We start from the raw sequence: 27,605 nt of genomic DNA on the forward strand, positions 1-27,605 counted from the left end.
CTTGTACATTACTGGAGCAGAGAGCAATCTCTCTCGGATTCTGTGCTGATATGGAATCTTATTTATATGAGATTTTAAAAATCATATAGAATGTTGAGCCCCTAAAATATTTGTTACGACTGCTACTACTATTACAAATAATAATAATAGTTATTTGTGATTATTATTAGTTATTATTGTTTTATTTGCCTATTTCTCTGCATATTTTTTGGTACTAACATCTGTATTGATGAGTCTGTGCCCCTTCCTTGTGCTTCAGGTATCCAGAGAGGTTCTGTGAAACTTAGCCCAGGATCCCACTGGGGAAAATTCCTAGGTGCAGATGGATGGCTGATGACAGGGGCCTGTGCTGGGGGTGAGGTGTGACCTAACTAACCATGGAGGTCAGATAAGGTCGTTCTTCTTGAGAAATATTATCCCACACGTCATGTGTTTTTTTTCAGTCAACAATAGAGGTAATACGGACGCGGAAATGTTTTGCATAAATGCAAGTGAGTCACAATATTCCTGCTGTATTCAGACAACGCCACACCAGCTTTAAGGTACAATTACGCTGCACAACACGGGTGTGTTACAAAAAAAAAACTTTAATAAAAAAGCAAAGGACAATGCACAATTCTTTTAATCACGTTGAATACAGTGGATACCAACAACTAAATTCCCTTTTGATTTCAAATGTCCTTTGCCCTTACACATAGGCATTTCGTCCAAACTGCCTGGGTGGTTGTGGAGCCTCTCTGCTGAGGCTGTTGGCAGCCTTGCTGTGGCTGTTGTGGGTCGTCACGAATGACCTGGTCCCGTTGTAGGAAAACTCACTTCTGCGAAACAAAGAGACATGTGTGTATAATACGTGGAATAATAAAGAAGACTTTCCGTCTTTCCGCCCTTAATCTGATCTGTTCATCCGGTCCGGCCTGGTGCAACATTGGTCTTGTCCTGAATCAAGGTGACTCTCCCATTGGCAAAGAGTCTCATTACTTGTCCTTAACAAAGGAAACATTCAGCCTTCACCACTGGCGTAATAATCAAAAATCTGATTAGACAACTTGCCCGGAAGGTTCAGTGATTAATAGACAAGATGTTGATGGAGATAAGTGAATGTTCTGGGTAGTGAGTCGAAGACAATCGGAATCTTTATGTCACAGTTAGTGTAAACAAATGGGCCAAAACCTTCCAACCTACTCCAGTTTGATGAAAGAGCTAAAAACCACTGTGTTAGAAACTTGCCTGGCGCCGCAGCCCTCGGAGAGAGAGAAGCAGAAGGTGAGCCCTCCCAAGATACACAGCACAGATCCAGCCCAGCCAATGAAAAGAGCTGCTCCCAGCTCAAACCTGTGCATATCAAGTGGGATGTATCACGTCCAGTCGGTTCAGTTCACATGAAATTCACGGGTAAATACGCACTTCTGAGCGACAAAAAAGGGGTCAAAGAAGTCGGTTGTGATCCTGTGAGCATAGATGGAGCAAGCCGTCATGCAGCAGAGGCCTGTGGAGGAGGTGCAGGGCTTTCACCCGAATACAACGGCCAGTTGAGCAGAACGGTTATCCGATCTAGATTCTTACCGCTGAGAATGAAGTGGAAACCTGCGAGGGAGGCCAGACGGGCTTTGGCGGTCTGTGAGCCGCCCACTTTGGTGCACTTCATTCCTATTAACGCCAGGACGGCTCCGAAAAATCCCAGACACACGGCTGCGATCATGAGTCCACGACACACCTGAATGTAGGCTTCACAAGAGAGACCTCTTCATCTTTAAGTCAGCATTCCCACCAGCGTCTGTGGCTTCTTCAGCACCTGTCTCCTTCAGGCACTGGTGCATTATGTCACTGTAATGTAACTGTCAAGTCAAGCACACTCATTGAGAAAACTCACCATCCAGGGCCAACATTGAGGGAAAGTCCTTGCAGTTTGACACTCCTGTTGAGTCAGTCACGCATGTTTTCCAGAGGTTGGACCAGAATGTGGCTGTGGTGATGACTGTCCCATCCACTGAGGACACCTTCCAGTAGTCCGTAGGAAGGGTGGATGACACCAAGATCCAGCCTGAGATGGTGAGGACGAAGGCCACAATCTCTGTTGCCATGTTCCCCATGTTGTCAAGAAGAAATAGACCCGCACAGGAGTGTGGGAGCAGAGGACCTGCGATGGAGATGGACAGATTGATCTAAAAGAGGCGGGTCAGCTATTGCTGTTCTGCAGAACTTTAAATGCTCTCCACTGACTGATGTGTGTGCGTGTGTGTGTGTGGGGTACCCATCACTCCACACTGTGTGCAGGGTCTGCAAGGGGATCTGCTGTGGGAGGAAGTAATTAAATGAAAGGATCTGACAAGGAAGGAGCAGGAGATGATGGCGAGAGATAACAGGGTGGTTAGTGAGTGACTGCAGCATTAAAAAGTCCCGCCGGTCTTCTTTTATCCAGTGTTCTACTGAGACTGCTGCGTCCGAGTCATGCAAGGGATGTGAAACAAGGTGGTTTCAAAATGTTTTTTACTTAACTAAAGGCGCCATCAAGTGGCTACTCAGTTGAACTGTTTAAAATGTGAATATTGTGTGATGAAATTGCGTGAAATTCAAACAGCTCTACAGGTAAAAATAAATAAATAAATAAATGAATAAAAATCCTTTCATCTATCTATCTATCTATCTATTGGTCTGCCTATGTATCTATCTATCTATCTAACTATCTGTCTGTCTGTCTGTCTGTCTGTCTATCTATCTATCTGTTGGTCTGCCTATGTATCTATCCATCTATCTAACTGTCTGTCTGTCTGTCTGTCTGTCTGTCTATCTATCTATCTATCTATCTATCTGTTGGTCTGCCTATGTATGTATCTATCTATCTATCTATCTATCTATCTAACTGTCTGTCTGTCTGTCTGTCTGTCTATCTATCTATCTATCTATCTGTTGGTCTGGCTATGTATCTCTCTATCTATCTAACTATCTGTCTGTCTGTCTGTCAATAGATAGATAGATAGATAGATAGATAGATAGATAGATAGATAGATAGATAGATAGATAGATAGATAGATAGATAGATAGATAGATAGATAGATAGATAGATAGATAGATAGATAGATAGATAGATAGATCGATAGACAGAATAGATAGAATATTAAAAAAATAATAATAACCTCATTCATATGAAGACTGAATGCAGACGCAAGAAGCAAAATGTATGTTCTTCAAAAAGTGAAATGGAATTTGATAACTTCAGTAATCTGAAGCTGTAACAGTTATGAGTTATATCATCAGTCATAAAGCAATCTCATAAAATGTCCTCAGTCCTGTCTGTCTACACCTTCTTTTACAGCATGTTTATATTATACCTGGTCTGGCTCTATCATGCTACTGTGTCAGCTTTACTGTTGTACTGTTGTCTGTCGGTTTTCAGTGCACGTTGTGAAGTGGTGTCCTCGCGGAAACATGCAATCCGCTAAGTAAACAACCATCATGTATGCTAGGCAAAATCTTCTCATAAATAAAGATTTTATTCCTTGTTTTTGCCTTGACACCATTACCAACTACAAGTTCATCATTATTCTATTCAGTGTCTACACAATGAGACGAGCGTACATCACAGGCTGGGTCAGAGGTCACCCATGATATTTCCAACACAGTCAAAACAAAGACCAAAATGATCAATTCCATCACATATTTCTTTCTTTTTATTCTCTAAATATTTAGTGAAGCATGGCCTGAGCCCGCTGTTGCACCGCTGGTTAAAACCAGTCTGGGGGTTACATGGCCGTGTAAATCCTCTAATGACTGAAACCTGGACGGCCTGTTGCTCAGTAATCCAGTAGGGATTGCTAATCCCTCAAACCTGGTTTTGACAAAGAAGGGCCTGGAGAGACTTGTTGAAAGTAAAAATCCCCTTTCAAAGTCCAAAGATGAGTGTGACAGGTTGTTGTTATTGTAATGAGTAGGCTGGGGGTTTGGCCCTTGATCCCTCTGCTAACAGTGCTGGCTAGTAAAATGATCCTTGTCATGCACGAGCGATAGTCTGGGAAAATATTCACTCCCCTTCGAGGAGTACTCAAACTGAGCTGCTCATATTTAATACCCACTGATTCTTCCCCTTTGACTTAGTCACCTCATGCATTGAGTTTAGCATTAACAGGAAGGTAATGTGTGCCAGACCTCTTCAACATCACTGTTGTTCCCACAGAGCTCAGATAGATAGATAGATTGATGGATTCACTTTATTAATCCGGGAGAGTTTCACTATTTTAAATTCAAGAGCTGCCTGTAAGAGACTTGTGCATGTTCATCATGTCAGCTTGCTCTCTCCATCATGCGCCGTTGTTTGGATGGGATGGGGGGAGGTTTGCTCAGGGTGAGCGTGGGCACACACACCTAAAAAGAAGTTGGAAGAGCCACTCTGGCATAATATGAATATGTGACACTCATCATGACAGTGCAACTTTTTTTTTTTTTTTTTGAAAAGAGGAAGATAGCGAAGAGGATGTAGACACTGCTTTCTCAACCATTAACTTTTATCAGGTTAGAACACACACTTTTGTTCATGTGCTCCTCTTATCACCATTGTTTTTAGTCAAACACATTCGTCATTTCAGTGACCCAATGACTCGGTGGCAGTCGGATTCATGTCACTGCAAGCATTTTGATACAACCAGTTCACATGACAAAGTTTAGTGGCAAGGACTCCTGAAGAGAAGGTGCATGTGAGGTGTCCCATCTGAGCAGTCACACTGATTTTCTTTGCTTTACTTGTACGATTCTTATTTTTGATCAGCATTATTGGATCAAAGTTAATTTTCCTGTTCGTTTCCAGTGCATTGTTTCAATACATTTCCAATATTTGACAACTTGAATTGATGATGACTGGTTTTATGACATTAATGTGATCCATATGGTGAGACAACTCAAACATGACTGACCAGCTAGTTGTGGCTCACAGGAAAGGTGTTTCCTAATACTGTTTCTCTAATGGCAATATTTGTAAAGTGACTTGTACATAAACAACTGCATATATTGACACGCACAAAAAAAAAAAAAAAACTTAAAAGTTTGTTCTGAGTTAATGCTGGTTATGATATTTTCCAACCACCACAATAAGCATCTTACTCTGGATTAGGCCACTAGTGAGGCACGGAATTCCAGTTAACACCGAGGCATTTCATTCGTCAAAACAAATTATTAGAGTAAGGTTGAACTGGACACCTCGGGATGTGTGTCAGACATCTTTGATCGACGCTTGATGAAAAACTGTCTTACCTGTCTAACTGTCATTTTTTCAGATCATGTAATTCTCCATATTTTTCCTTTATTGTGAGTCGTATTTTATCCGCGATTGGACACACTCTACGTTAACTACGTCTTACATGTTTCTCATACCGCAGGGTCAGAACACGAGGGCTTCCTCAGCCAATTGCTGAAGGGCAGGCGGCTCAGCCAATAGCTACTCGGTTGTGTCCACCAATCAGGTGGGAGGTAGGCGGAACTGGCCGCGTCGGTGGCGTGCAATGTGTTACCAGAGTCACGTAAGACCTGAAGGCGATGATTCCCTTCAAAGCATAACCGTGGTGGGACGTCATTTAAAGTCACTTTTTCAGGAGGCGAGAGTGGACCGGAAGGTCCTGCCGGAGGGCAGAGTGCGATGAAGACAGTGGGCAAAGATGTCAAGACGAACCCGGCAGCGACCGCAAATTTTCTCTCCAAGATATTTTTCTGGTGAGTGACCGGACCAACGGGACTCTTAAATCTTCTTGTTGAACCGTGAAGCTCAGCTGAAATTGTGTTGAGTAGGAGCTTCAACGCTCGTTCACGCGAGCATGAAGGCACAAGTGTGGCCAACACGTGTAGGTTGTAACATCCACTGTAGGTTTCAAGTAATACGTGTCTAATAAACAACCTTTTCATTAGTCGTTCCTGGTGTTGACGTCAACGCAGCCCCCCTGTGCTATTGCGAAAATGTACAATGGGCACCAAATGTGATTTTTAGTCGACTTCCCCCCGCAAGCCCGGGGCTTCTTATTTTCATTTCGATTAGCATCGAACAAAACAAAATCAGTAAGCCAAGGAGAAACAACCGGATGTGTCCACGTTGAAGGGATGGACAGACTCTCAACTTTTAGTTGGTTTCTCTTCCTTTTTGTTTCACAATAACAGCCTATCTCATTTCCTTGAGTGTTTCCTGTTTGATTCTATTCTGTCATTGCTGTTTGGAAAAGTGTCCTGCTTTGGGAACCGTCCCACCCACTGGTAAAACAAACCTAAGGCCCCAGGCAGCATCCTCCTGTTAGACCCACATCTCCACATCCAACACCACGTTGGTTGACAAGCATTGAACACAAGTTGATGTACTTTGATGTCTTTATTGTCAACAGGTGGCTCAACCCTTTGTTTCGTACGGGATACAAACGCCGGTTGGAGGAAGATGACATGTACGAAGTGCTTGCGGAGGACAGGTCAGAGAAGCTGGGAGAGGATTTGCAGAGGTCAGTGGCAGCTCTTAATTTACTCTGCTTGTTTCCCCCAAAGGTAAAAGAAATTCAGCGAGAAATAAACACATATAACCTCCATCAGCGAGGCACATTGTTTATACTAGTGTTTTGCAAGTTCTATCAGGGTGTGAGCAATCTTGCAAATAAACCTGTATAACCAGGTGTTTTTTATTTACTTTATATATTTTTATCACGCAGTGGCACAGAACATTCCATTTCTGAAAGTGCAGACTGCTGCATATGTGTTTATGTTCATTATCCAACATAGATTCATCACTACAAAGTGAGATAAGAGCCAGAAAACGTCACGTGTGAGTTCACATTTGGCAGCAGGTGCTGTGTGACCCATGACATTTAGCTGTCATTTCATTTTTAACGACCCCTGCGATCGTAACAGTCAGTGAAGTGACTCTTTTCTCTGCTGAGGCTGCGGTGAGCCAATCACAAGGCAGTTTGTAACCTTTCCAAGTTTTCGCCAGCGTTTATATGAGGGAATCTGATCCAGGTGCTTTCTTATAAACATGTCCCATCGCAGGAATCTTGGATTTCTTTAGAACACGAGCCAAATCCGGGTATTTGTGGGGTTCAAATGATTTATCAAAATGTTATCAAAGACAGTCTGTGACTTGTGGAGATTATGACGTCATGAGAGAGCTGAGAGTGGCATGAATTTAAACAGCTACTGAGTGGACTCTCAAATTGAGATTGGGTCGATTTTGGATATCATTTTTAACTGTCACTTTTGAGCACTATTCATAGTGATGTGTCACAGTTGTGAAGACAAATCACAGTATAATTGTGTGCTTGGATGAGGGTAGGGATCGACAGCGACTGTTAAGATGTTCTTTGCTTGTCTGCAGTCTTCTGTTTTAAGTGGTCCCACTGCAAGAGCTAATAATATGGGTTTATTTTAGGGAGGAAACACATTAACTTCCATTAATTAATTACGGATAAAAAATAATTATGCAAATAAGTTATTTCCCGACAGTAAGCCGCTTCTTTTTGCGGTCTGAACCCTGTGGTTTCTGCAATGATGCAGCTAATATATGGATTTTTACAGGCTAAAGAGCATCATGCTACGAAAATATGGAGCCTTGTCTCATCAAACCAATGAAAAAGCAGGTGATTTATTGACCTTAAAGCGCTCAAAATGAGCTGTTTTTCACCCGCGTGTCCGCAGCTCTGCCGGCAGAGCCGATCTCCTGGAGGAGAGGAGACGAGAAGCAGCAGCTGAGACCAGCTGTGGTGTCACGCGGGCGAAAACAGAGCATTTTTAATAGCAATAAAAGATGTGAGGAGTTGATGCTTCAGGATCAGAACTTTGCCCAGTTTGTTTCATCAGTCAGTCTCCATGCTGGAACAAGTGATTCTCATGCCTTTTTAAGCCTGGTGCACCACTGAACTTTCTACTGCACAGACAGCTAATTTGGTGACAGTGGTAGCATGGTTACTTTACCACTGGTGAGTAAATAATTGTATTCATTAAACTACCTTATAGTTTTTAGTAGTGCCAAGTGCCACATGTAGTGATTGTTATTTCACTCTGGCTTGTTGTATCTATTGCCAACAACTTATAGCTGTCCAGAGATTCCACGGACCCAGTTGTCGAATACCACTTTAGTTTTATAGCGCAGTAGGGATCTCCCCCAGTGAAGTTGTTAATCCATTTTCACCGTCAACTATTTTGCTCCATGTGCTATAACCTGCAATACCTGTCCTGCTTAATGCTCTGTTTTTATGCTTCCAAGCTTCCTCATGACTCGACACGATCCAAGCTTAGCTGTTTCCACTTGTCCACTCATTGCGCTTACACTCTTCCTATAAAGATTAGAGAATATGTTCAACACCGAATCTTGAGCTTCATTTTGATGATGGCAACACACTGGTGTGATATATTTTGAAGTGGTTATGTTTGCGATGATGCAATGAGAAAGGGCCGTTTCCACAGTGACAGTCAACAGTTAATTTCCTCCTGTCATTGGCGAGCGGGTTTTAAAGTGTTAATTATTATTCCCTCTTGAGTCAAACGATAAGAAAGATGCTTGGTCTGGTGCTAATGTTTTACCTCCGCCCGACTGAGAGGCTGATATCCTGTTTGTTGAGCCTCTTCTTTCGTTCAAATCAATTTCCACACAGCTTTAGTCTGTTAGTGTTTCTCTTTGTCAGTAGTAATTTGACGTGTAATTCAAATTTGCTGCTCTCCCGATTAAATGCTAGCCAGGAAATCTCTTTTTTTGAGTACCCCACTTTTCATCTTTAGCTTCTTGAGACATTAAAGAAACGTGCTGCTGCTCTGAGGTTGATTCCCCATATTTTTCTCATGGTACTTTCCACTGCTTCTTTCTTCCCAGTGCTGTCAGGTCGTACCATAGTAAAAACTGGTAGTACTTATTGATGTCCATTGTTGACTGTCAATGCTTTGTTTATTTGTACTGTTATATTTACACAATGTATACAAATGATTATTGATATTTATATTTACCTCTATATTTGTAAAAGTGTGAAAGCTTTGTGTTTCATGTTTGCTGTTGCTCTATGCTCATATTTGTTTATGATGTGTGTCTTAGATGTTTTCTTCCATCCTTGATGTCTTAGTTAATTTGGTTTTTAACACTGACAACTGTGAGTATTGAATGAAAGATGTTTTGAATGGCGTTGTTAACTATATCATATACTCATATTTTTGCCCTTGAAAGAGCAGCAATGTGCACTCATGGCAACGATGAGCCCAAATCCCTGCTTTGGTTTTTTATCGTTGAGCAAGGCAAACTTTCAGCTCAGAGGTGGCGTGCAGCTCTGGAGCAGCAGGAGCTACACGAAGAAGTGGGACATGTGATCGAGCGTGATAGTGGCTTAACTCTGATGATGAAGCTCTGCTGCTGGAGGACATTTGGCAAATTACAAAAGAAAGCACCTCTTTGTTTTAAATAAAATAAATGAAGTTAATGTCATGAACTGGGGACCTGGTGGGTTACAATTCACAGAACTGTTTATGACTTCAAATGATGGGATTAGTTTGGGTTTTTTGGGTTCGGGTACGAGAAATCTTGTGGCTAATTGTACTCTGTGCGTTTTGATTTATTTATTCTTTGGTAAAATTACGTTCTGATTTTCTTCTGTGTTTCAGTTGTCTCCTTTAAATGTCTGCAGAACATTTAGCTCAGTAAACAAATGGGTCATTCTGATCACAGATGCTGGGACCATGAATTTCAGAAGGCCACTAAAGACATGCGACCTCCACAACTGTCTAAAGCCATCATCAAGTGCCACTGGAAACGATATGCAGTGCTGGGCTTCTTCACCCTGGTTGAGGTCAGTGTGGATTTACACCTAAGAACCTTGAAGAATTGGTACATGTTAGGTACATGCCTTCTCAGCATGTACCAGCATTGGTACATGCTGCTACTAAAGCTGCTACTAAACTGACTAATTTCATGATGATTCGGCATTTGACATCCGTGGGTTGACAGACACAGCAACATGTCTTCATTGGAGTCTGGTAAACAGAATAAATGTGAATTTAAATTATGGTGTGGAAAAAAAGGTATGTGTCCTTTGTAAAATGGTTCCATACTTATGATGTTTTGGGTCCCGTTTGAAAGCTGATTTGGGTAAATAATATAAAAAAAAGGAACTCAAACAAAAAAAATATCTATATGTTTTTTAAAGTAACACTTACTTTCAATGAAAATCTCCTTTTTTACTTTTGTGCTGATCATTTTTTTGTTTACGGTTCTCCATTTTCTTCTCTCTGCCCAGACTTTTGCCTTTGATGTCAGCTTTCTTGTTTGAGCTGCCAGAAATGCCTACAGTGACAAATGCAAAATGGATCCAAACCAGAGTGCCCTGCTTTACTTACTGAACTGTTTATTCAGCTTTCAATAGGTAGAATACCAGTTTGGACCTACCAACCATGCAGCGGCTACATATTTAGCCCTGAAAATCTATGGTCCTATAGATAGAGATACACACCCCTTCATGCTTTTTTTGCTTTGCTGTTCTCACAACGCTGCCCCAAGCCTGCATGATGCATCCGTTAATGATTTCAGCATGAGATCACTCAACTACTCTGTCTTATTTAGTGTTTTTTTAGTGTTTATAGCCCCTCCACTTCCAAACAAATCCCTTCAGCTTGTTGTCCAATATTATTTCCATTAAAACTCGTCCAAAAGGATTTCACAGTTGTGAAGGCAGATTAACGCTAACAATGTTGTACTCACTCACTCACAACCCTGTGGCTGAATGGTGTTAGCGATGGAGCAGTACATTTGTTGCTGTGGCCTGCCGTAGTCTACTTTGCCCTGCTAGGGTCGGACCCCTCACATGCCCCCGTTGCCTCTGTAAGCCCCGTGTTGTTTCCTTGAAAAGTGAGATTTAAAAGAGTAATGTCAAGCAAATCAGCTGCAGCACGATGAAAGCGATGCGACCACAATTGCAAGGCTGTTAACATTTCAGCATTAAACATGTCACGCGATTGCAAGTAAAGTAGACACGCCAAAAATGTCTCCACTGTGTCCACTGATCTTTGTCCCACTTCTTTAATTTAGGAGGTGATTAAAGTTGTCCAGCCGGTGATCTTGGGACAAATCATCCGCTACTTCGAAAGCTACGACCCAAACAACATGACAGCACTTTACCAAACCCTGGGCTACGCGGCTGGGATGTCTCTCTGTACCATCGGCCTGGCGGTTCTCCATCATCTCTATTTTTACCACGTGCAGAGAGTCGGCATGAAGATACGAGTGGCAATGTGTCACATGATATATAAAAAGGTCTCTACTCTGTTACCTTTTTTTATTACACTGAGTTTTTTTGATGACCATGTCAACTGGCCACATTTAAAGAGAGGGCAATTCTTCCCACCCATCACTCGAGGCTTTAACATGTTATGGTCAGTGATAAAATGATCATTTTGTTTCTCTAAAGTGATGACAGAGGACACCATTTAATCATCCTCAGTACGTAAACTTGGGAGAGAGTACCCAGTTCTCACGCACCCTATGACAGTAAATCAAATTATTCATGGTTACATTTGCGACGATAAACTATCAGCATGAGCCTCTGTGTTTAACACCTTCCTCTTTCTTCCCCTCAGGCACTATGTCTCAGCAGTTCAGCCATGGTGAAGACCACCACCGGCCAGATTGTCAACCTTCTCTCCAATGATGTCAACAAGTTTGATGATGTAGGTCAATTCCCAGGAACTGACTCCATGCTTTAGCCATTTTATCTTTCACTTCCCCTCAGGTCCTTGACTTTAGACCTCAGTTGCTCGATTAGAATCTAACTGAAGTCTGAACACACTTTATTCACACTGAGCTGCAGCGACTTTCAGAGTGTCGGGATCAATCCTTACTTTGCTGTCTTTCAACTGAAATGCAACAAAACTGCTCAAATGATTTTAATGAAATGCAGTCACATGAATCCATACACCCTCCTCCTGCGTACTACACGTGAGTCATGTAGTAATATTTCAGTTCTGTTCTGTGTATTAATCACAAATGAGGATTCTGTCTTTCCCGCTGATTCTTTAATGGGAGTCATTCAGTGCGTATTTGCGAATTAGCTTGTGTTTTACCTCTTCACGAGTGGAGAAAACCTGTTTAAGTGATTATCTGAGCTATGCACGAGCGCATACTTCTGTCTTTATATTCTCTGTGAGGATTTGGCTCTTTATTCAGATTATGTCCTGGAGAACGCAGTTTTCTAGCAGCTAGCATGTTCAGTCAAGGGGAAGCCTGGACCGTTGGTACGAGTTTGTGATCCGTAACATCATCGGTAGGTGTGTTGTATTCTGTTTTACGAAATGAGAAGGAAAAGGAGGAAATTATGTTAAACGAAGTATATGGGGGTTTTTTTGCGTGAGACAGGTACTTGAACTCAGACCAGAGTCACTCCAGATGCTTCTGACGTAATCGTCTTCTACTTCTCCTCATCAGCAAAAGACGTTGCTGGCTTGGTTGTCGGATGAAAACAAGTAGTACCAGTAGAGCAGCAAATGTTTTCAGAATATCGGAGCAACATGTCATTTTGCTGGTGTGTTTGTAGCCCCTCCCACGTTACTTCTGCTTTGCCTTGTATGAACGCGGGCTGATTTGATCCAAGGCACAGAGGTTCTGCGAGTCCCAAAAGTCACCGGTTCCAGAACCAAAACCATGAAGCAGTGCTGGTTCTGAGCTGGAGCTCACCCAGATGACTCGAGTTTTAGGCCTATCGGCCTCTCACCCCAATTTTTCATTTTTCTCTCGGCAGGTGACTATATTCTTACACTACCTGTGGGTGGGTCCATTACAGGCAGCAGCCGTCACAGGGCTACTTTGGCAGGAAATCGGGCCGTCTTGCCTGGCGGGGATGGTGGTCCTTTTGTTTCTCATGCCCGTACAAACCTTATTTGGAAGACTTTTTTCAAAATTCAGGTAAGATGGAATGTGGCTAGAATACTTGGTTTGTAAATTGGTTTCTCTCTTTCTTGTTGAGTGTGAAAGCTCTCCAAGAGGTTTTGGCGCACCATTTTGTTTTTATTCCACTGCAAATTATAAATTGTTACTCCTCACTGTTGAAAATTGTTCAAACACCAAAATGTTGTGCGCTATTGCTTTGCATTACATGACTCAATTCCCAAGTTGTGTCTCAAAATGGAAAATGAAATGAATGGAAATAGCCTCACTCATTCCCCCGAAGGTAAATAAATCAACAACAAAAATTGAAAGCAGCCAAAATATAATTATTATTATTTATCATTTTTATGTAGTCTTGAGAAGTAAATCTCTCTCCAATGTGCATTCATCCTCACCTGGTCCGTGTCTTTACGTATCCGGCTGGATGACGACTTAAGTGTGAAACAGGCATATTTACGGTAAATTCCGGGCTTTAGACTGCACCGAAACATTAGCCCCACCCACTAAATTTAAGGATACATATATCTTGTTCATACGTAAGCTGCAGTGGTGCTGTCTGCACCGTAGAAAGTCAGCGGTGCACCAGGCTTAAAAATGCATGAGGATCACTTCTAAACTAGTTTTGGGAACAGGGTCTGAGCATGGAGACTGACTCATGAAACAGACTGGGCAATGTTCTGAACTGGAATCATCAAATCCTCACATCTGTTATTTACATTTAAGTACTCAATGTACGCTGTTTTTACCCATGTGTCCGAAGTTCTGACGGTCCTGTTGGCGGAGCTGTGGACATGCGGGCGAAAACGGCGCATTTTGACTGCTTTAAGGTCAATAAAACACTGTGGTTTCATCGGTTTGATATGACGAGGTCCAGGGTTCAGAGATAAAAGTAGTGTAGCGACTTATAGTCCTGAAATTACTGTGATTGTAATATTTGTCATGAGATTTTTCAGCCAAAAGACCACTATGACCATATCCACCTCCATGGATGTGTTATTACCACTTGTTTTGATGTTTCCACTTTGTTTTGATGCGTTTGATCACGTGAGATTTCGTCACAAACAAAGAGATCCCTCTGAAGGCACAAACCCAGTTCTATTCCAAATTCTGTCACAACTCGTATCGTATTATGTCTTTGTCAAACAGCATGAGAAATTGTCAAAAGTTGTGACTTTTGCCAAGGCTACCACCCCAATGATGCCAATACAAATGTCCATCGTTTTCAGACAAAAAGTGACATTTATTTCAGTTTCAACTTGCCACCAATTGCAAGTCATTGACTCTGGCCACATGAAACTGGATTCTCACCGTACACTCATTTTGTCTCTGTCATGTACTGTCTTTAAAATACCCTCAGATGAACCAGAGATACTAGATGTTTTTCAGCCTGTGACTCATCCAGCAAACACACTGATAAACACTAGCTGATGCTCGATACACAAATGCTGCATTCCCTCCTGCCATTGTTTACAATTGTGTGCGATAGTTTGAAAAACCAATGGGCCAATGGAGTGACTTGTTTGTGATTGGACTGGATGAGAAAAGCAGCTGCTAAAATTGCTTTGAAAACCAATAACCAAAGGACTAATGTTTGGATTTTAGTGTGCATTTATGGCGTTAAACACTGACATGTTTCCCCTCCAGGAGCAAGACTGCCATCCTCACTGACAGCAGAATCCGTACAATGAATGAAGTTGTGTCTGGGATGAGGATTATCAAAATGTATGCTTGGGAGAAACCGTTTGCTGCTTTGGTGTCGGAAGTCAGAAGGTAAGCTTAGTCTGTAATCTGACACACAGGGAGGGCTCTCTCGGGATAATCTAAATTCCTAATTGTATCAGGTTTGTGAGAACTTGTCATAACAAGTCAAGATAAATCCGAGGGGGAGTGATGTTTGCAGCAGGTCTGCAGTGAGTTAACATGTCAGTTTTTGAATGTAGCCATATGTCATGGCATGACTCTTCTTCTGCTTCTGAAACTAGTGGATGGAAACGAACAATTCTGTCCACAATAAACTGTTCAAAATCAAATTAAGTCGCTTTCGTAACTGCTTGTTAAAAATCTTCTCCCATTCTTTCAAAGTTAAGGTGTGCATGTGATATTTAATCTGATCATTGAATTAGGAAAACATTTAACAACAAACGACTGACGGCCTTCAATAGAAAATATTAATGACCTGTTTATTATTGTGTTATTGTAGAGAGACACAAAAGTCGTAGAAAAAGAATTTCCTTCAAAAAAAGAAGCGTACAAAGCAGTCACTCTTTATTTTGACTGCCGCTGTCGACAATTCAATTATTTTGTTCATCTCTATTTTTCGCTCATGAGCCTCCTTTCTGCCCGCTCCTTTAGGAAAGAGATATCCAAGATCATGCTGAGCTCCTACCTCCGAGGTCTGAACATGGCCTCCTTCTTCTGTGCGAGCAAAATCATCGTCTTCATCACATTCACCTTATACGTGCTGCTGGGACACACCATCTCTGCCAGTCGCGTGTTTGTCACCGTTTCCCTCTACAGTTCTGTGCGACTCACCGTCACCCTATTCTTCCCGAATGCCATCGAGAAGCTGTTCGAGAGTCGCGTCAGCATCCGTAGGATCCAGGTGTGCTGTCTGCTGAGTAGCCATGCTCTTCATCATGTAGCGTGACATGTAAACATTCACCCAAACCATTTAAATCTCATGTGTTGCTTAGGACTTGCACATAAGAACATAAATCAATGTCTTGTCTCTGCTGAAGGATATCTAGGTCGATCTGCTGTGAACGTGATGGCCACTAACCATGTGTCTTTTAAACATGCTGTTATTGCATGCTCAAATCACAGTGAAAAGCACTGTTCCGACTTCTTTCCCCATTATCTTTTCCTAGTATATGAAATTATATTAGTGTTGTGTGACAATTGTGATCCCATGGTTTAATTGCGGCCCAAAGAAGTAGCAGCTCTGTTTTGGAGATCTGCCCAGCACTGCTTCAAGCCACATCCTTTCTGCTTAGAAAGATACTATCACTTTTCACTGCTGCTTAACTGGAAGTTTCAAAGTTGACCATTCCATTTAATGTAGGAGACGAATGCATTTACTTTTTTTTCAAACTGTCATATTGAGTGGAAGCTGTTTGTTTCCATGAAGGAGTTCTTGCTGCTGGATGAGATTGCACAGGCCAGCTCTCCCTTGGTGCAGGATGAGAAGAAAGAGGCCTCTGTGACAGTCCAAGACCTCATCTGTTATTGGGACAAGGTCAGCAAAAAACACATTTGAATTTAAGTTTATAGAGGAATACATTTCATGAATTATTCATTTGTTTCACAGAGTCTAGATGCTCCCTCTCTGCAAAACGTTTCCTTCAATCTGAACTCAAATCAGCTGCTGGCCGTCATCGGACCAGTGGGTGCTGGAAAGGTCTGGGTCTGACTCCTCTATAAGGTCATCTTCCTTATGACTCTGGCTGCAGGTGTCAATCCCTCCTCATTTATGTGCAGTCATCCCTGCTGAGTTCCATCCTTGGAGAACTTCCACCTGAGAAAGGGGTGCTAAAGGTCAAAGGGCGGTTGACTTACGCTGCCCAGCAGCCCTGGGTGTTTCCTGGGACTATCCGCAGCAACATCCTTTTTGGCAAAGAGTTCAACCCCCAGAAGTATGAGCGAGTCATACGGGCGTGCGCTTTGAAACGGGTAAGTTAAGTCTGGCGTTTGGTCTCACGCTGCATTTTTTACATCATTATTTATAGCAAGAAGCATTATAGCAAGAAGGTTCAGGGTTTGAGTCCAGCTCTGGACCAATATGCATGGAGTTCGCATGTTCTCCTTGTGCATGCGCAAGCTTTCTCTGGGCACTCTGGTTTCCTCCCACAGCCCAAAGACATGCTTCTGCATCCCCATTAGGGTTCACTGATTGCGGACATACTCTCAATGGCAGCACTAATGCTGCAACCTGGCATCAGTTAGGGACCATCAACACATTCTAAAACGGTCAAAGAATTAGTGAAATCTTCAATAAGGCAATGGAAAACAACCATTTTAGGAGAGAGAATTGTGAAAAGGTTTTTCATTTCATTTTTTTCACTGGCAATTTGTATAATGATTTGGAGAATAGAATATGACAAAAGAGAACTATTAAGAGACATGAGATACAGGAGGCAGACGGCTCAATTTGACCCCAAAATAAAGCTGGCAGAGCAGTCCGTCAGACACCAGCGGGTTCTACCAGAGACGTGAAACATGGAATTTTTCATCTCGACTTAGTTAACTATTATATTTAAACATAAACAAATAATGATGTTTGAGAGACTCATAAGTTTCATCATAAAACAGTTTCAAGAGAGACTGTTGTGTTTCCAACAAATGAAATGGGATGAAAATGTATTTATCATGATAATTATCGCTATTGCCAAAAGTACATTTATTGTGATAACTTTTTTTGGGCATATCGCCCATCACTAGTGCATGTGATCCCAGATTTCCACTGATGCGGAAGTGGTGCGCCACGACATGCACTTGTTGGCTGCCACCTGCTCCAGAACACTGCAGCATTGCATAATACTTGGCGCACCATGGGCATTTCAAAGGAACCATAAACCGGCTTTGTAGGAGTAGTGTGTCATCTCAATTGCGTTTGGCTCAAGTACAACACTTTGCCCCAGCAGCAGTGAACCGTGTTGCCTAGTGTCACTGCACCGTGTGGCGATAACTGCACAGGGACGCCAGTAAAAGATTAGCCGGACTGTCCAATCCATATCTTGTGTTTTCTTTCTTTAGTTGACTAGTTTCCATGTGTTCCTATTGAGTGTTGCCCTCTCTGCTGCCATGATATTCTCACCACCTGGTGCGTCCAAGTAAGTGGTTCTTCCAAATTGACAATTTCAAGTCTGTGGCCTCATTCTATTATTTAATTTGAATTATATGAGGACATATGCAGAGGGAGTGAATGCAGAATACGATAAAAATATGTTGGCGGTCTCCAAGAGTCCTTCTCCAGTGTAGGGATAACCCGGTTGCAGCCAGTTTGCTCTCAATGATATGAGGTCAGCGCTCCCTTTTTTCTGCAGGCTGTTCATGCCAGAGAAATCCATTAAGGTAGATATTATTAATAGTAAATTATCATTCATCTAAAATGATCCACAGCTGGCCAGACATCAATCCAGCAGACTGAAACAGTTGCGTAAGAATGTTTTGCTTGCAATGTTGAACATTTATGTAATTAGTTTGGTGATGCTGACAGATCGCAAAACATGACTGGCCGTTGTTGCAGCCTTGAGTGTTGTAGGTGCAGACCTGGCACGGCTTCCTCTGCCTGTTCAGACATGTCCAATATTCCAACTCTGTTCAACGCTGTTTTGATAGAATTACTTGTACGATAATCATTTTTATGTCTATTTCTGTGAAGAGCTTACAGCTCACTTTTCTTCCACTTCCATGTCATGCGCTGTGGCTGTTGGCTTAACTGAAAACCCATTTTGCTCCTTCCTCTTATGTTAAGGACATGGAGCTGCTGCCAGACGGAGACCAGACTCTTATCGGGGACCGAGGTGCAACTCTCAGTGGAGGCCAGAAGGCCCGTGTCAACCTGGCCAGGTAATGCCCTGATGTTCAGCTCATGCATATAGGCACTATCTTGTTTATTTGATCTGTTCAATATAAAAGTGATCGTGATTTACCTTCTTAAGTAAGATCAATGGTTGTGATGGTAGGAATGAATGCGGACCTGTGGCCAGCCTTGCGCTCTGTCCCACACATGAGTCAGTCAATATGTGGTTCAATATGACTGAGAATGACTCTGTTTAAGATCTGTTCTGAATGTAGCTTGAAGGAAGCTGTTATCTACACCAGAGTGGCCAATAATATTTCCCTCATGCAAACATTTATTTACTCAAACAAGCCACCATTACAGATGAGAACATTCTTTAGAAGGACCTAAGAGGCTCATGAATATGCTAACAGCATCATATTTAAACGCTTGCCCTAAAGTACAGCCTAAGAACACACATGAGAACGCACACATGCAGGCTTGTTGTGCTGCTTTACACACGTGATTATTAAAATTTCGAAAGTTCAGCTCTCTCCATTTAATCTTGGGAAGGTCACTGTATCAAATATGTGTTGTTTTTTTTTTAAACTTTCTTATCTGAGGTGGAGATGGGAAGGACAAACACCCTGTTATAATACTTCAGTGCAGTACAATACTTTATTGCTTGATGTTTGAGCATGAATGGTGCTCTGCTAGATTAGGTCAGATGAATGTAGTTGACAATCTCTGCAGAGCTGGTTCTGTGAGCACTGCTGGCACCCTCTCAGTTTCACTGAGACAGGAATGGTAGAATCACCATACTTGAGAGTCAGTCGCAGTGTTCGTACGCGAGAGCCTCTGTGCTGCTTGAGCATGAAAGGTTTTTGGCTTCATCCCCTTGTAAATTCTCCACATGAGACTTGGCTTGTGCGGATGATAACTCGGTTCACATGGACGGTGACTGCAAATAACTCACCATCTGGCATGGCTTTAAACTACATTTGCCATTCAAAAGCCCATCCCACCTTTCCGCTCGCACCACTGCTCTGCTTCCTGATCTTCTGCACGTCAATGCAGCGCTCTTCAACACTGCTGTTTTGATGAGTCTCAGTGCCGGTGTCATGCTGCCGTGACGTCACCAGAAATGGATCCTGATAAAACTCTTTGAACCAAAACGGTTCCCACAGCATGAGAACAGTTAAGAATCATCTGTGTTTGCTTAAGCCATCAACAATAGTTGATTTGAAGATATTTGGGTTACATTTCTTGGTTGCACAGTGGGGTTGGGATTAGTGCAAGACGGTCACAGCTTGAAGCAACTCTTGGAGCAAACCTCTCCTTGTAGAGTCGTATTTAACTTGTCCGTAGAGGTAGATAACCCCGTGCTTCTCAAATATTTTTCATGACACCCCTATTCTCCCCATACACACATATGTTTCAGACTATAAGCTGTATATACAGCATATGGATTTCAACAGGCTAAAGAGCGTCGTCCTGTCTAAATATTGATCCTCATCAAACCGACATCGGCGTTTTATTGACCTTAAAGCACTGAAAAAGCACTGTTTTTCGCCCGAGTGTCTGCAGCTCTGCCCACAGAGCCAATTTCCTGGAGGAAGCAGCAGCTGAGACCAGCTATGGTGTCGGAACTTCAGACACGCAGGGAAAAACGGCTCATTTTGATGTGAATTAAAGATGTGAGGAGTTGAAGATTGAAGTTCAGAACATTGCCCAGTTTGTTTTATGAGTCAGTCTCCATGCTGGAGTCCATTTTCCAAACCTGTTTAGAAGTGATCTTCATGCATTTTTAAGCCTCCTGTTGCACCGCTGACCTTTCTCCGGCGCTGACAGCTCCACCCGCTGCGGGTTATGGATGAACAAGATCTATTTTCCTTCTTAAATCTAGTGGGTGGGGCTGATATTCCAGTGCGCTCTATAGTCCAGAATTTATGATTTTCTGTTTTTAGTGCGCGCTCCAGTAGATCCTTGGTTAGTTCATCCTCGCATGAAGACGCAATCGTCTCTCTGAAGTGGTGTGGGATTTCAAATTGTGGCTAAAGTGCAGCATCTGCATAAATTGCCCCTGGTCCCACTATTTGATAAGCACTCAGATAAACTAAGTAAATGGCCGAGGGGGGGATTAACTCGTTATTAAATGCAGTGCAATATTAAGCATTTAAGTAAATGAGTTGGAGTTGTCTTAAAGCCTGTTTTACAAGTTTATTAAGTAAATGGCTCCATGGAATTAATGGTCTGTTTGACATGACATTCTCTGCAGGGCTGTGTACCACGATGCAGACATCTTCCTTTTGGATGATCCTCTGAGTGCCGTGGATGCTGAGGTCGGCCGACATCTGTTTCAGCAGTGAGTTTTAAGTGGTCTCAGCTTGGAGCCTGTGATGCACAGCTTGCTGTGGCTGGTGGTGTTTACCTCTTGTGCATCTTTTCTAGGCCGTCTACCAACCAATTCTTAATTGTAGCGCACCTCTAATTCGTGTAAATGGATCCTGGGCTGGGATCACGACACAGATCTCCTGCCCCGTCTGTCTAACATGGAAAACAATAGTTCTAATTTCAACAAACCTTTTACTTGATGCTGAGCAGGATCTGACATTGTTGCTGCCTGTTGCTTGTCAAAGGTTTTGTTTGTCTTGGGCTGGAGGAATATTTGTTTATAAAGATCAAAGCCCTTGTCCTGTGGAAGTGCTGCGCAGGATGTCTGTGTCACAAGATTATGGTTTGTCCTGCTCAGCCGTTAGAACAACCTGACTTGTGGAACCTTTTGTGTTTGAGATCTCAGCAGTGTTTATTGGTCCTCACAAAATGAAGGCACAACTCTTTTGACCAGAACAATTGCTTGGTGCCCTTCTGCTTTCTGCTCAGTTCTTTAGTGTTAACTGCACTTCTCAATGTTTAAGGTGCATCTGTGGTCTGCTGAAGAACAAGCCTCGAATTCTCGTCACTCACCAGCTGCAGTACCTGAAAGCTGCCGACCAGATAGTGGTTCTGAAGGAGGTAAATGGTATTTTGTCTTGAATATGTTTCAGAATTATTTTAGGTTTGTATTTCAGGCCCCACATATACAGACAGGCTTGCTAGCGAGAGACTGGGTTATGTATTGCAAAGGTGTGGTTGTGCTCTCATAAGTGTTTGTTTTAGGGTCACATGGTGGCGAAGGGCACTTACACAGAGCTTCAGAGGTCGGGTGTGGACTTCACCTCCCTCCTGAAAAAGGAAGAGGAGGAAGAGCAGCAGCAGCCCACTCCGGACCTCACTGGTCGGATTCGGACCATGTCTCAGAACTCTGTGATGTCTCAGGCCTCATCTGTGCATTCGGTCAAAGATGGAGACCAGTTGGAGGTAGGCTCTGCTCCGTATTCAGGCTTATGTGGGTTCGTTCAAAACTGAGAACACAACTTGAAGCTTGTGATGGGTACATGGGGCATCATGGATGTTATTTTAGAGGCCATTAGATGGCGCTGTTGATTTAAAATGAACGTGAGGTCTCATTGAATGAGTTGTTCAAGTCCAAACATTTTGCAGCAGACTGCGCCATCTGGTGGCCTCTGAAAATCAGGACGCTGTGCCTCCTGTATTATTATTATTTTTTTGGTAGCTGTGATTTTCAGATGTTTACCTTCTGTTGCTGACTTCCTTTTTCCAGCTGCTGTGCTGTATTTCATTAGCTCTTGTAAACTGAGTAAGCATCATATATGTGTCATAATGTCTCATGCAGGCGGAGCCCGTGCACACAATGGTGGAAGAGAGCCGAGCTGAAGGAACCGTCAGTATGAGTCTGTATGTGAAATACCTGCGAGCCGGAGCCAGCGTGGTCTTTCTTTTGACTGTGATGCTCATCAACGTTATGGCTCAGGTAAACATGCCCCGTGGTTTATTGCTGTTGACTGGTTCTTCGACATCATCACAATGTGAATCATCTTCCAGGTGGCTTACATCATGCAGGACTGGTGGCTGGCTCACTGGTGAGGACTTGCAATGGTGTGCTGTGGCTTCCAAACACTGTTGTAGACAGATGATCTATGGTCGTTTTCTGCCCTCTACTGGTGAACTGCGAGTGATGCTTGAGCGAGTTATCATTATATATTGAACTGAATTCAGGACTATGGTGTATATTAATTACAAAGGTCTTACACTGTTTGGTTCTTATTTATGTTTTATTAACTCTAGGGCTGATGAGCAGGAAAAGCTCGATGAGAACAGCACAATTGTTGTCGATGGGCGAAACGTGACAGAGCTGAATCTTGACTTCTACCTGGGCATTTATGGAGGTAAAACAAGGGCAAAGAGTTTTTCAAACGTTTTTTCCTCTTGGTTTCATCGAGCTTCCTGTTGCAGGTTTGACCGCAGCCACCGTCGTTTTTGGCTTCCTCCGCAATTTAATTCTGTTTAACGTGCTTGTGAGATCCGCACAAGCGCTGCACAACCAAATGTTCAACGCCATCCTCCGAACTCCTGTACGCTTCTTTGACATCAACCCCATTGGTCAGAACCGCTTCTCTTTCAAAGGTATTGAACGTCTGTTATTTCATTCCTGTGATGCTGTTGCTCTGTTTCCCAGGGAGGATTTTGAACCGGTTTTCCAAAGACATCGGCCAGCTGGATTCCAACATGCCATGGGTCTTTGTGGATTTCATTCAGGTGAATCACTTGCAGCAACTCGCTGCTGTTTTTCACAACCACTGCATCTTTAAGAAATAGTTCTCTGAAATTGTCCTTTTTATCTCTGAGCAGATTTTCCTTCAGATCCTGGGGGTAATTGCCGTTGCAGCCTCGGTCCTCCCCTGGATTCTCATCCCTGTACTGCCTCTGCTCATCGGCTTCCTGTTTCTACGCCGCTACTTCCTGCAGACGTCTCGAGACATAAAGCGTTTGGAGTCCACGAGTGAGTCGTGATGAACCTACCACCATTTGTAATGATAGACGACAACCAATATCCCTTATGATCATATGTCGTGTTATCTTCAGTGGATGTGGTTGTCAAATTACTCACTCAAACAGATGAGCCCATTCAAGTAATAGAGCGTCATTTGCATTCGATCACCACACTTTATCTATTTACTCTTAAACCCCTCATCACAAAGATGAACCAGGCTCAAGCATTATTTCCTAAAGAAGAGAACAAAAACTTGGTGCAAACTGCTGAGAAAATGGTCAATACTGGGCATGTCATAAATAAAATGACGGACAAGAAAAATGTAATAAAACAATATCTAAATAAACTCTAGAGAAAATATGGGTAAACTACAGCTGGAAAAACCAACTCCTCCGCTTTGGTGGAGGCTTCTATTCTCCCACCTCGCCACTCGTGTGGCTGCGAGGCGACTCACTGTCAAAGCACAGCTGGAGGAGCTGGTCAGTGTTACTGCAGACCGTTCCTGTATCTATAGCCCATTTTCTTTCCTCTTAAAGAGCTTTCTCACAAGCATTTCGTTCCCAGGTGTTTTTTTAGTTTTGAGTCCAGACTGTACTTGCGTACCAGTGTTTGACTTCCGTTAGGGGCCACTTCACTTTCTTTATCATTTTTTCCCCAGAATTTCTCCATAGTTATAGCGGCTGTCCTCTTCATCTTCTTTGAGAATAAGTCAAATGAATGACGCACTATTGCCACCAAATGGCTGGTTGGTGTGTTAAAGCGGAGCATCTTTCAGCTCGCGGCCAACTAGGAGGCGCAATGGTTAAGAATCAATGCTAAAGATGTTTGGTCCATAGTTCTATTTTGTTTTATATTGAAATAGAATGCGTTTTTATTAGTTTCATGGCATATTTACACTTCTTTATATCCAGACTTACGTTTCATCCTCTCAGTTCCATTTTGTACTTGTTACCTATATTTTGGATGTCTCCCATCATGTTTCGAAGTCATCTCTGTCTCAGCATTGTGGCCCTCACAGTTCATACTGTGGCCCTTTAGGAAATTCAACTGCTCAGCCCTGGTGCGCACTGATCTTGTTCTCCTGCTGCACAGAACCTGGTTTTCAGTTCAGACCATGTCTACATGCTTCACTCATGCAAGTCTTGCTTCATCTGCAGCTCGGAGTCCCGTCTTCTCCCACCTGTCCTCGTCCCTACAGGGTCTCTGGACGATTCGGGCCTTCAGAGCCGAAGAGCGGTTTCAGCGGGACTTTGACGCCCATCAGGACCTTCACTCTGGTTTGTTTTCTTTGCTGATGCGTTGAAGGCCGTGTCTGTGACGGTGTGTCTGTCTCGAGCAGAAGCCTGGTTCTTGTTTCTCACCACGTCGCGCTGGTTTGCTTTCCGTCTGGACGGGATATGCAGTGTCTTCGTGACCATCACGACCTTCGGCTGCCTGCTGCTCAGAGACCGTGAGTTCCATGTGTGGGAGAGACTGGTGTCCAGATTGGAATCATTCTCCTAGCAGCTGATGTTCTCTCGCCAGAGCTGGACGCCGGCTCCGTAGGCTTGGCCCTGACCTACTCGGTCACCTTGATGGGAATGTTTCAGTGGGGTGTCCGGCAGAGTGCCGAGGTGGAGAACATGGTACGAGCTCCTCGCCTGCTCACTCACAGGCTCCATTGTGTTTTGCTGAGCGTGTGCTTGGATCGACAGATGACGTCGGTGGAGAGGGTGGCAGAGTACACCGAGCTGGAAAGTGAAGCCCCGTGGGAAATGCAGAAGCGACCCCCCCCAGATTGGCCAAGCAAAGGCCATGTGACCTTTGACCGCGTCAGCTTCTCCTACAGTGCAGAGGGACCCATTGTTCTCCACAGCTTGAGGGCGATGTTCCAGCCAAAGGAAAAGGTCAGCCATCTTTGTTATGCAACTGTTTACTGACCCATCAGTGGACCGTCACTTCTTTGGGTTGGTCGGCAGGTGGGGATTGTCGGACGAACAGGTGCTGGAAAAAGCTCTCTGGTCTCAGCGCTCTTCAGACTGGCAGAACCAGATGGAAACATCTACATCGATGGAGTCCTGACCTCTGAAATAGGCCTCCATGACCTGCGACAGAAGATGTCCATCATTCCTCAGGTAAACAGGAGTCAGACTGTATGGTCGGCCTCCAGGTGCCATTCTGGAACCTCTACTTTGTGGTTGTAGGATCCAGTACTGTTTACTGGAACCATGAGGAAGAACCTGGACCCCTTCAACGAGCACACGGATGAGCACCTGTGGAACGCTCTGCAGGAGGTGGGAACAAACCCGTGCGTGGTGATTGATATCAGTGTCATGACAGAGGTGACCCGCTGTGTCTGCAGGTCCAGCTCAAGAACGTGGTGGAGGAGCTCCCTGGGAAGCTGGAAACGGTTCTGGCCGAGTCCGGCACCAATTTCAGCGTGGGCCAGAGGCAGCTGGTGTGTCTGGCCAGAGCGGTCCTGAGGAAGAACCGCATCCTCATCATCGACGAAGCCACGGCAAACGTGGATCCCAGGTGAATGCGGCATCTGTGTTTGCGATCTACAACAGACATGGAGAAATGCACACCGATTTCTGAGGCATGTCTCCATTGCAGGACGGACGAACTGATTCAGAAAACCATCCGGGACAAGTTCAGGGAGTGCACTGTGCTCACCATCGCCCACCGCCTCAACACCATCATCGACAGTGATCGCATCCTGGTGAGTCATTCTCAAATTCAACTCAAAGGCGTGTGGACAACACTAATTTATACTGTGGAAAACGTTTGAGGGAATTGGGTGAAATTTTTTTATCATGCTGCGTCACTCCGGAGCGTTAGGTGGCGGCAAAGGACTTTCAAGCTGGTTGCTGGCTGCTAGATGAAGATCTAGTCAGGTACTGCACAGCTGGGCCTGTCAGTAGATTCAGTTTTTAATCTCAATTAATCGCACTGAAGCTGAGTTAACTCATGGTTAATGGTAAATGAATCACACATTTTGTATGGGCTCTGAATGTCGCTTCGAGGAGGATGTTCTCAACAGCCAACCTCCGAGGCTCTGAAGAGGCTCAGCTACATGCCAACTGCAGAGCACTGTAAACATTACTGGCCACTCTGGAATTGATAACATCTGCCTTTAAGTTAGAACAGATACAACATGAGGGATTCATTTGCTGTTTATCGCAAGTTAACTCAGCTTTAGTGCGATTCATCAGAACCAGCTTTATCACCAATGTCAGTGATGTTCCCACCAACTAGGAGTGTCCTTCTGATGATGATGATGACAATAATGTTATTGTACTGTTCATGTTTTTCAGGGACATTTCACAAGTCCAGACACGTGTGTGTGTGTGTGTGTTTGTGAGCGAGTGTGCGGAGGTGATCTGGGGTTGTCACCTGATGAACCACTCTGTTGATTATTGACAGACAGGTTTTCAGAACTCTGTCGCACATCAAGCGGGTGAAGGCAAAACCTTCCATGTTTCCTTCCACAACTGCCTCGAAAATGGCAGTTGTGTTGCGAGCGGCCATTTTTAAATCCGACCGTCGACATGTTTCCCAGTTGACTGACTTGGTACGGTGTTGTCAGGTGCTGGACGCGGGGAGGATCCACGCCTACGACACGCCCTACACATTGCTCCAAGATCCTTCGGGCATATTCTCCAAAATGGTGCAGCAGACGGGCAAGCAGGAAGCAGCCGCGCTGCTGGAAGCTGCCAAACAGGTTTGTTCTTTCACCACTGCACAGGCAACATGACATAATGACTCCTTCACATGTGCTGCCTCAGGCTTATGAGAGCAGGAGCCGCACAGACGTTGCCAACGGATCTGTGGAAGCCTTGGACGGGAACCCAGTCATCTTCGAGACGGCTCTGTGACCCTGCTGCGACTGGAACCCTGCAGGGCGGCCGTGCTCCTCTGGCTGTGAAGGCCGGCACATCTCTGTAGAGCAGAGAGCTTCGCGTCCTGGCTGAGAACAGGAGCCAGTCTCACACTGCACTGATGTTCCCGGGAAAATGCTGGAACCCTGCTGTAACACCCAGCGATCGATATTTATTCACCTGATGTCACACAAATACAGTATTGCTGCTGATGCTGCTACTTAAAAGACAGATAAGTCAGTGCCTTTGTTCCTTTGCAGCAGGTTGTAATTTCAATCTCCCAGTGATCACCACGTTGCCTCTTGTGTTTTATAGAATTCCGAGCAGCGGAATGTGCTTTTGATATTTCGAACATTAATACCAATGTTTTACTCTGAAGTGGCTTCAGTTCAGTTACTGATGTTTCAGTTCATTTTGAACAGTTCTGTGTTCATATGTCAAATGTGTGAAGCCACACTGTGATTAAACATCATTTTTATAATC

At 43.7% G+C, this 27,605-nt stretch overlaps 2 protein-coding genes across 2 annotated transcripts; one reads left to right on the top strand and one right to left on the bottom strand.

Annotated features, from left to right (window-relative positions):
* Window positions 1–621: 621 nt before the first annotated feature.
* On the bottom strand, window positions 622–5,378 carry cldn10a (claudin 10a). Its single transcript, XM_053878026.1, has 6 exons — window positions 5,242–5,378; window positions 1,871–2,137; window positions 1,564–1,725; window positions 1,405–1,486; window positions 1,228–1,332; window positions 622–818 (listed from the first exon to the last, which is right to left on the bottom strand). The coding sequence occupies exons 2-6, from the start codon at window positions 2,088–2,090 to the stop codon at window positions 689–691; spliced, it is 699 nt and encodes a 232-aa protein (XP_053734001.1). The 5' UTR covers window positions 2,091–2,137; window positions 5,242–5,378; the 3' UTR covers window positions 622–688.
* Window positions 5,379–5,468: 90 nt separating this feature from the next.
* Window positions 5,469–27,603, top strand: abcc4 (ATP-binding cassette, sub-family C (CFTR/MRP), member 4). The gene is made up of 31 exons (XM_053846850.1): window positions 5,469–5,697; window positions 6,354–6,464; window positions 9,662–9,782; window positions 11,018–11,242; window positions 11,566–11,655; window positions 12,723–12,886; window positions 14,513–14,638; window positions 15,221–15,470; window positions 15,996–16,103; window positions 16,176–16,265; window positions 16,346–16,537; window positions 18,342–18,436; window positions 20,647–20,733; window positions 21,287–21,383; window positions 21,528–21,728; window positions 22,105–22,242; window positions 22,314–22,351; window positions 22,557–22,657; window positions 22,725–22,871; window positions 22,948–23,027; window positions 23,121–23,271; window positions 24,420–24,539; window positions 24,602–24,712; window positions 24,787–24,887; window positions 24,957–25,148; window positions 25,221–25,376; window positions 25,446–25,535; window positions 25,604–25,776; window positions 25,858–25,963; window positions 26,831–26,965; window positions 27,030–27,603. The coding sequence occupies exons 1-31, from the start codon at window positions 5,624–5,626 to the stop codon at window positions 27,117–27,119; spliced, it is 3,960 nt and encodes a 1,319-aa protein (XP_053702825.1). The 5' UTR covers window positions 5,469–5,623; the 3' UTR covers window positions 27,120–27,603.
* Window positions 27,604–27,605: the final 2 nt, after the last annotated feature.

Source organism: Synchiropus splendidus, chromosome 1 (genome assembly GCF_027744825.2).
Source record: "Synchiropus splendidus isolate RoL2022-P1 chromosome 1, RoL_Sspl_1.0, whole genome shotgun sequence".
Classification (NCBI taxonomy): Eukaryota; Metazoa; Chordata; class Actinopteri; order Syngnathiformes; family Callionymidae; genus Synchiropus; species Synchiropus splendidus.

Bases quoted from the DNA above. Each gene is read 5' to 3' on its own strand.
- cldn10a (XM_053878026.1), bottom strand. From the start codon at position 2,090: ATGGGGAACATGGCAACAGAGATTGTGGCCTTCGTCCTCACCATCTCA. The intron at 1,726-1,870 runs GTGAGTTTTCTC...TCTCTTGTGAAG, and splicing joins CTCAATGTTGGCCCTGGATG to CCTACATTCAGGTGTGTCGT. The intron at 819-1,227 runs GCAAGTTTCTAA...TTTGTTTCGCAG, and splicing joins TCCGAGGGCTGCGGCGCCAG to AAGTGAGTTTTCCTACAACG.
- abcc4 (XM_053846850.1), top strand. From the start codon at position 5,624: ATGAAGACAGTGGGCAAAGATGTCAAGACGAACCCGGCAGCGACCGCA. The intron at 11,656-12,722 runs GTAGGTCAATTC...TTCTCTCGGCAG, and splicing joins ATGTCAACAAGTTTGATGAT to GTGACTATATTCTTACACTA. The intron at 22,658-22,724 runs GTAAAACAAGGG...TTCCTGTTGCAG, and splicing joins CTACCTGGGCATTTATGGAG to GTTTGACCGCAGCCACCGTC.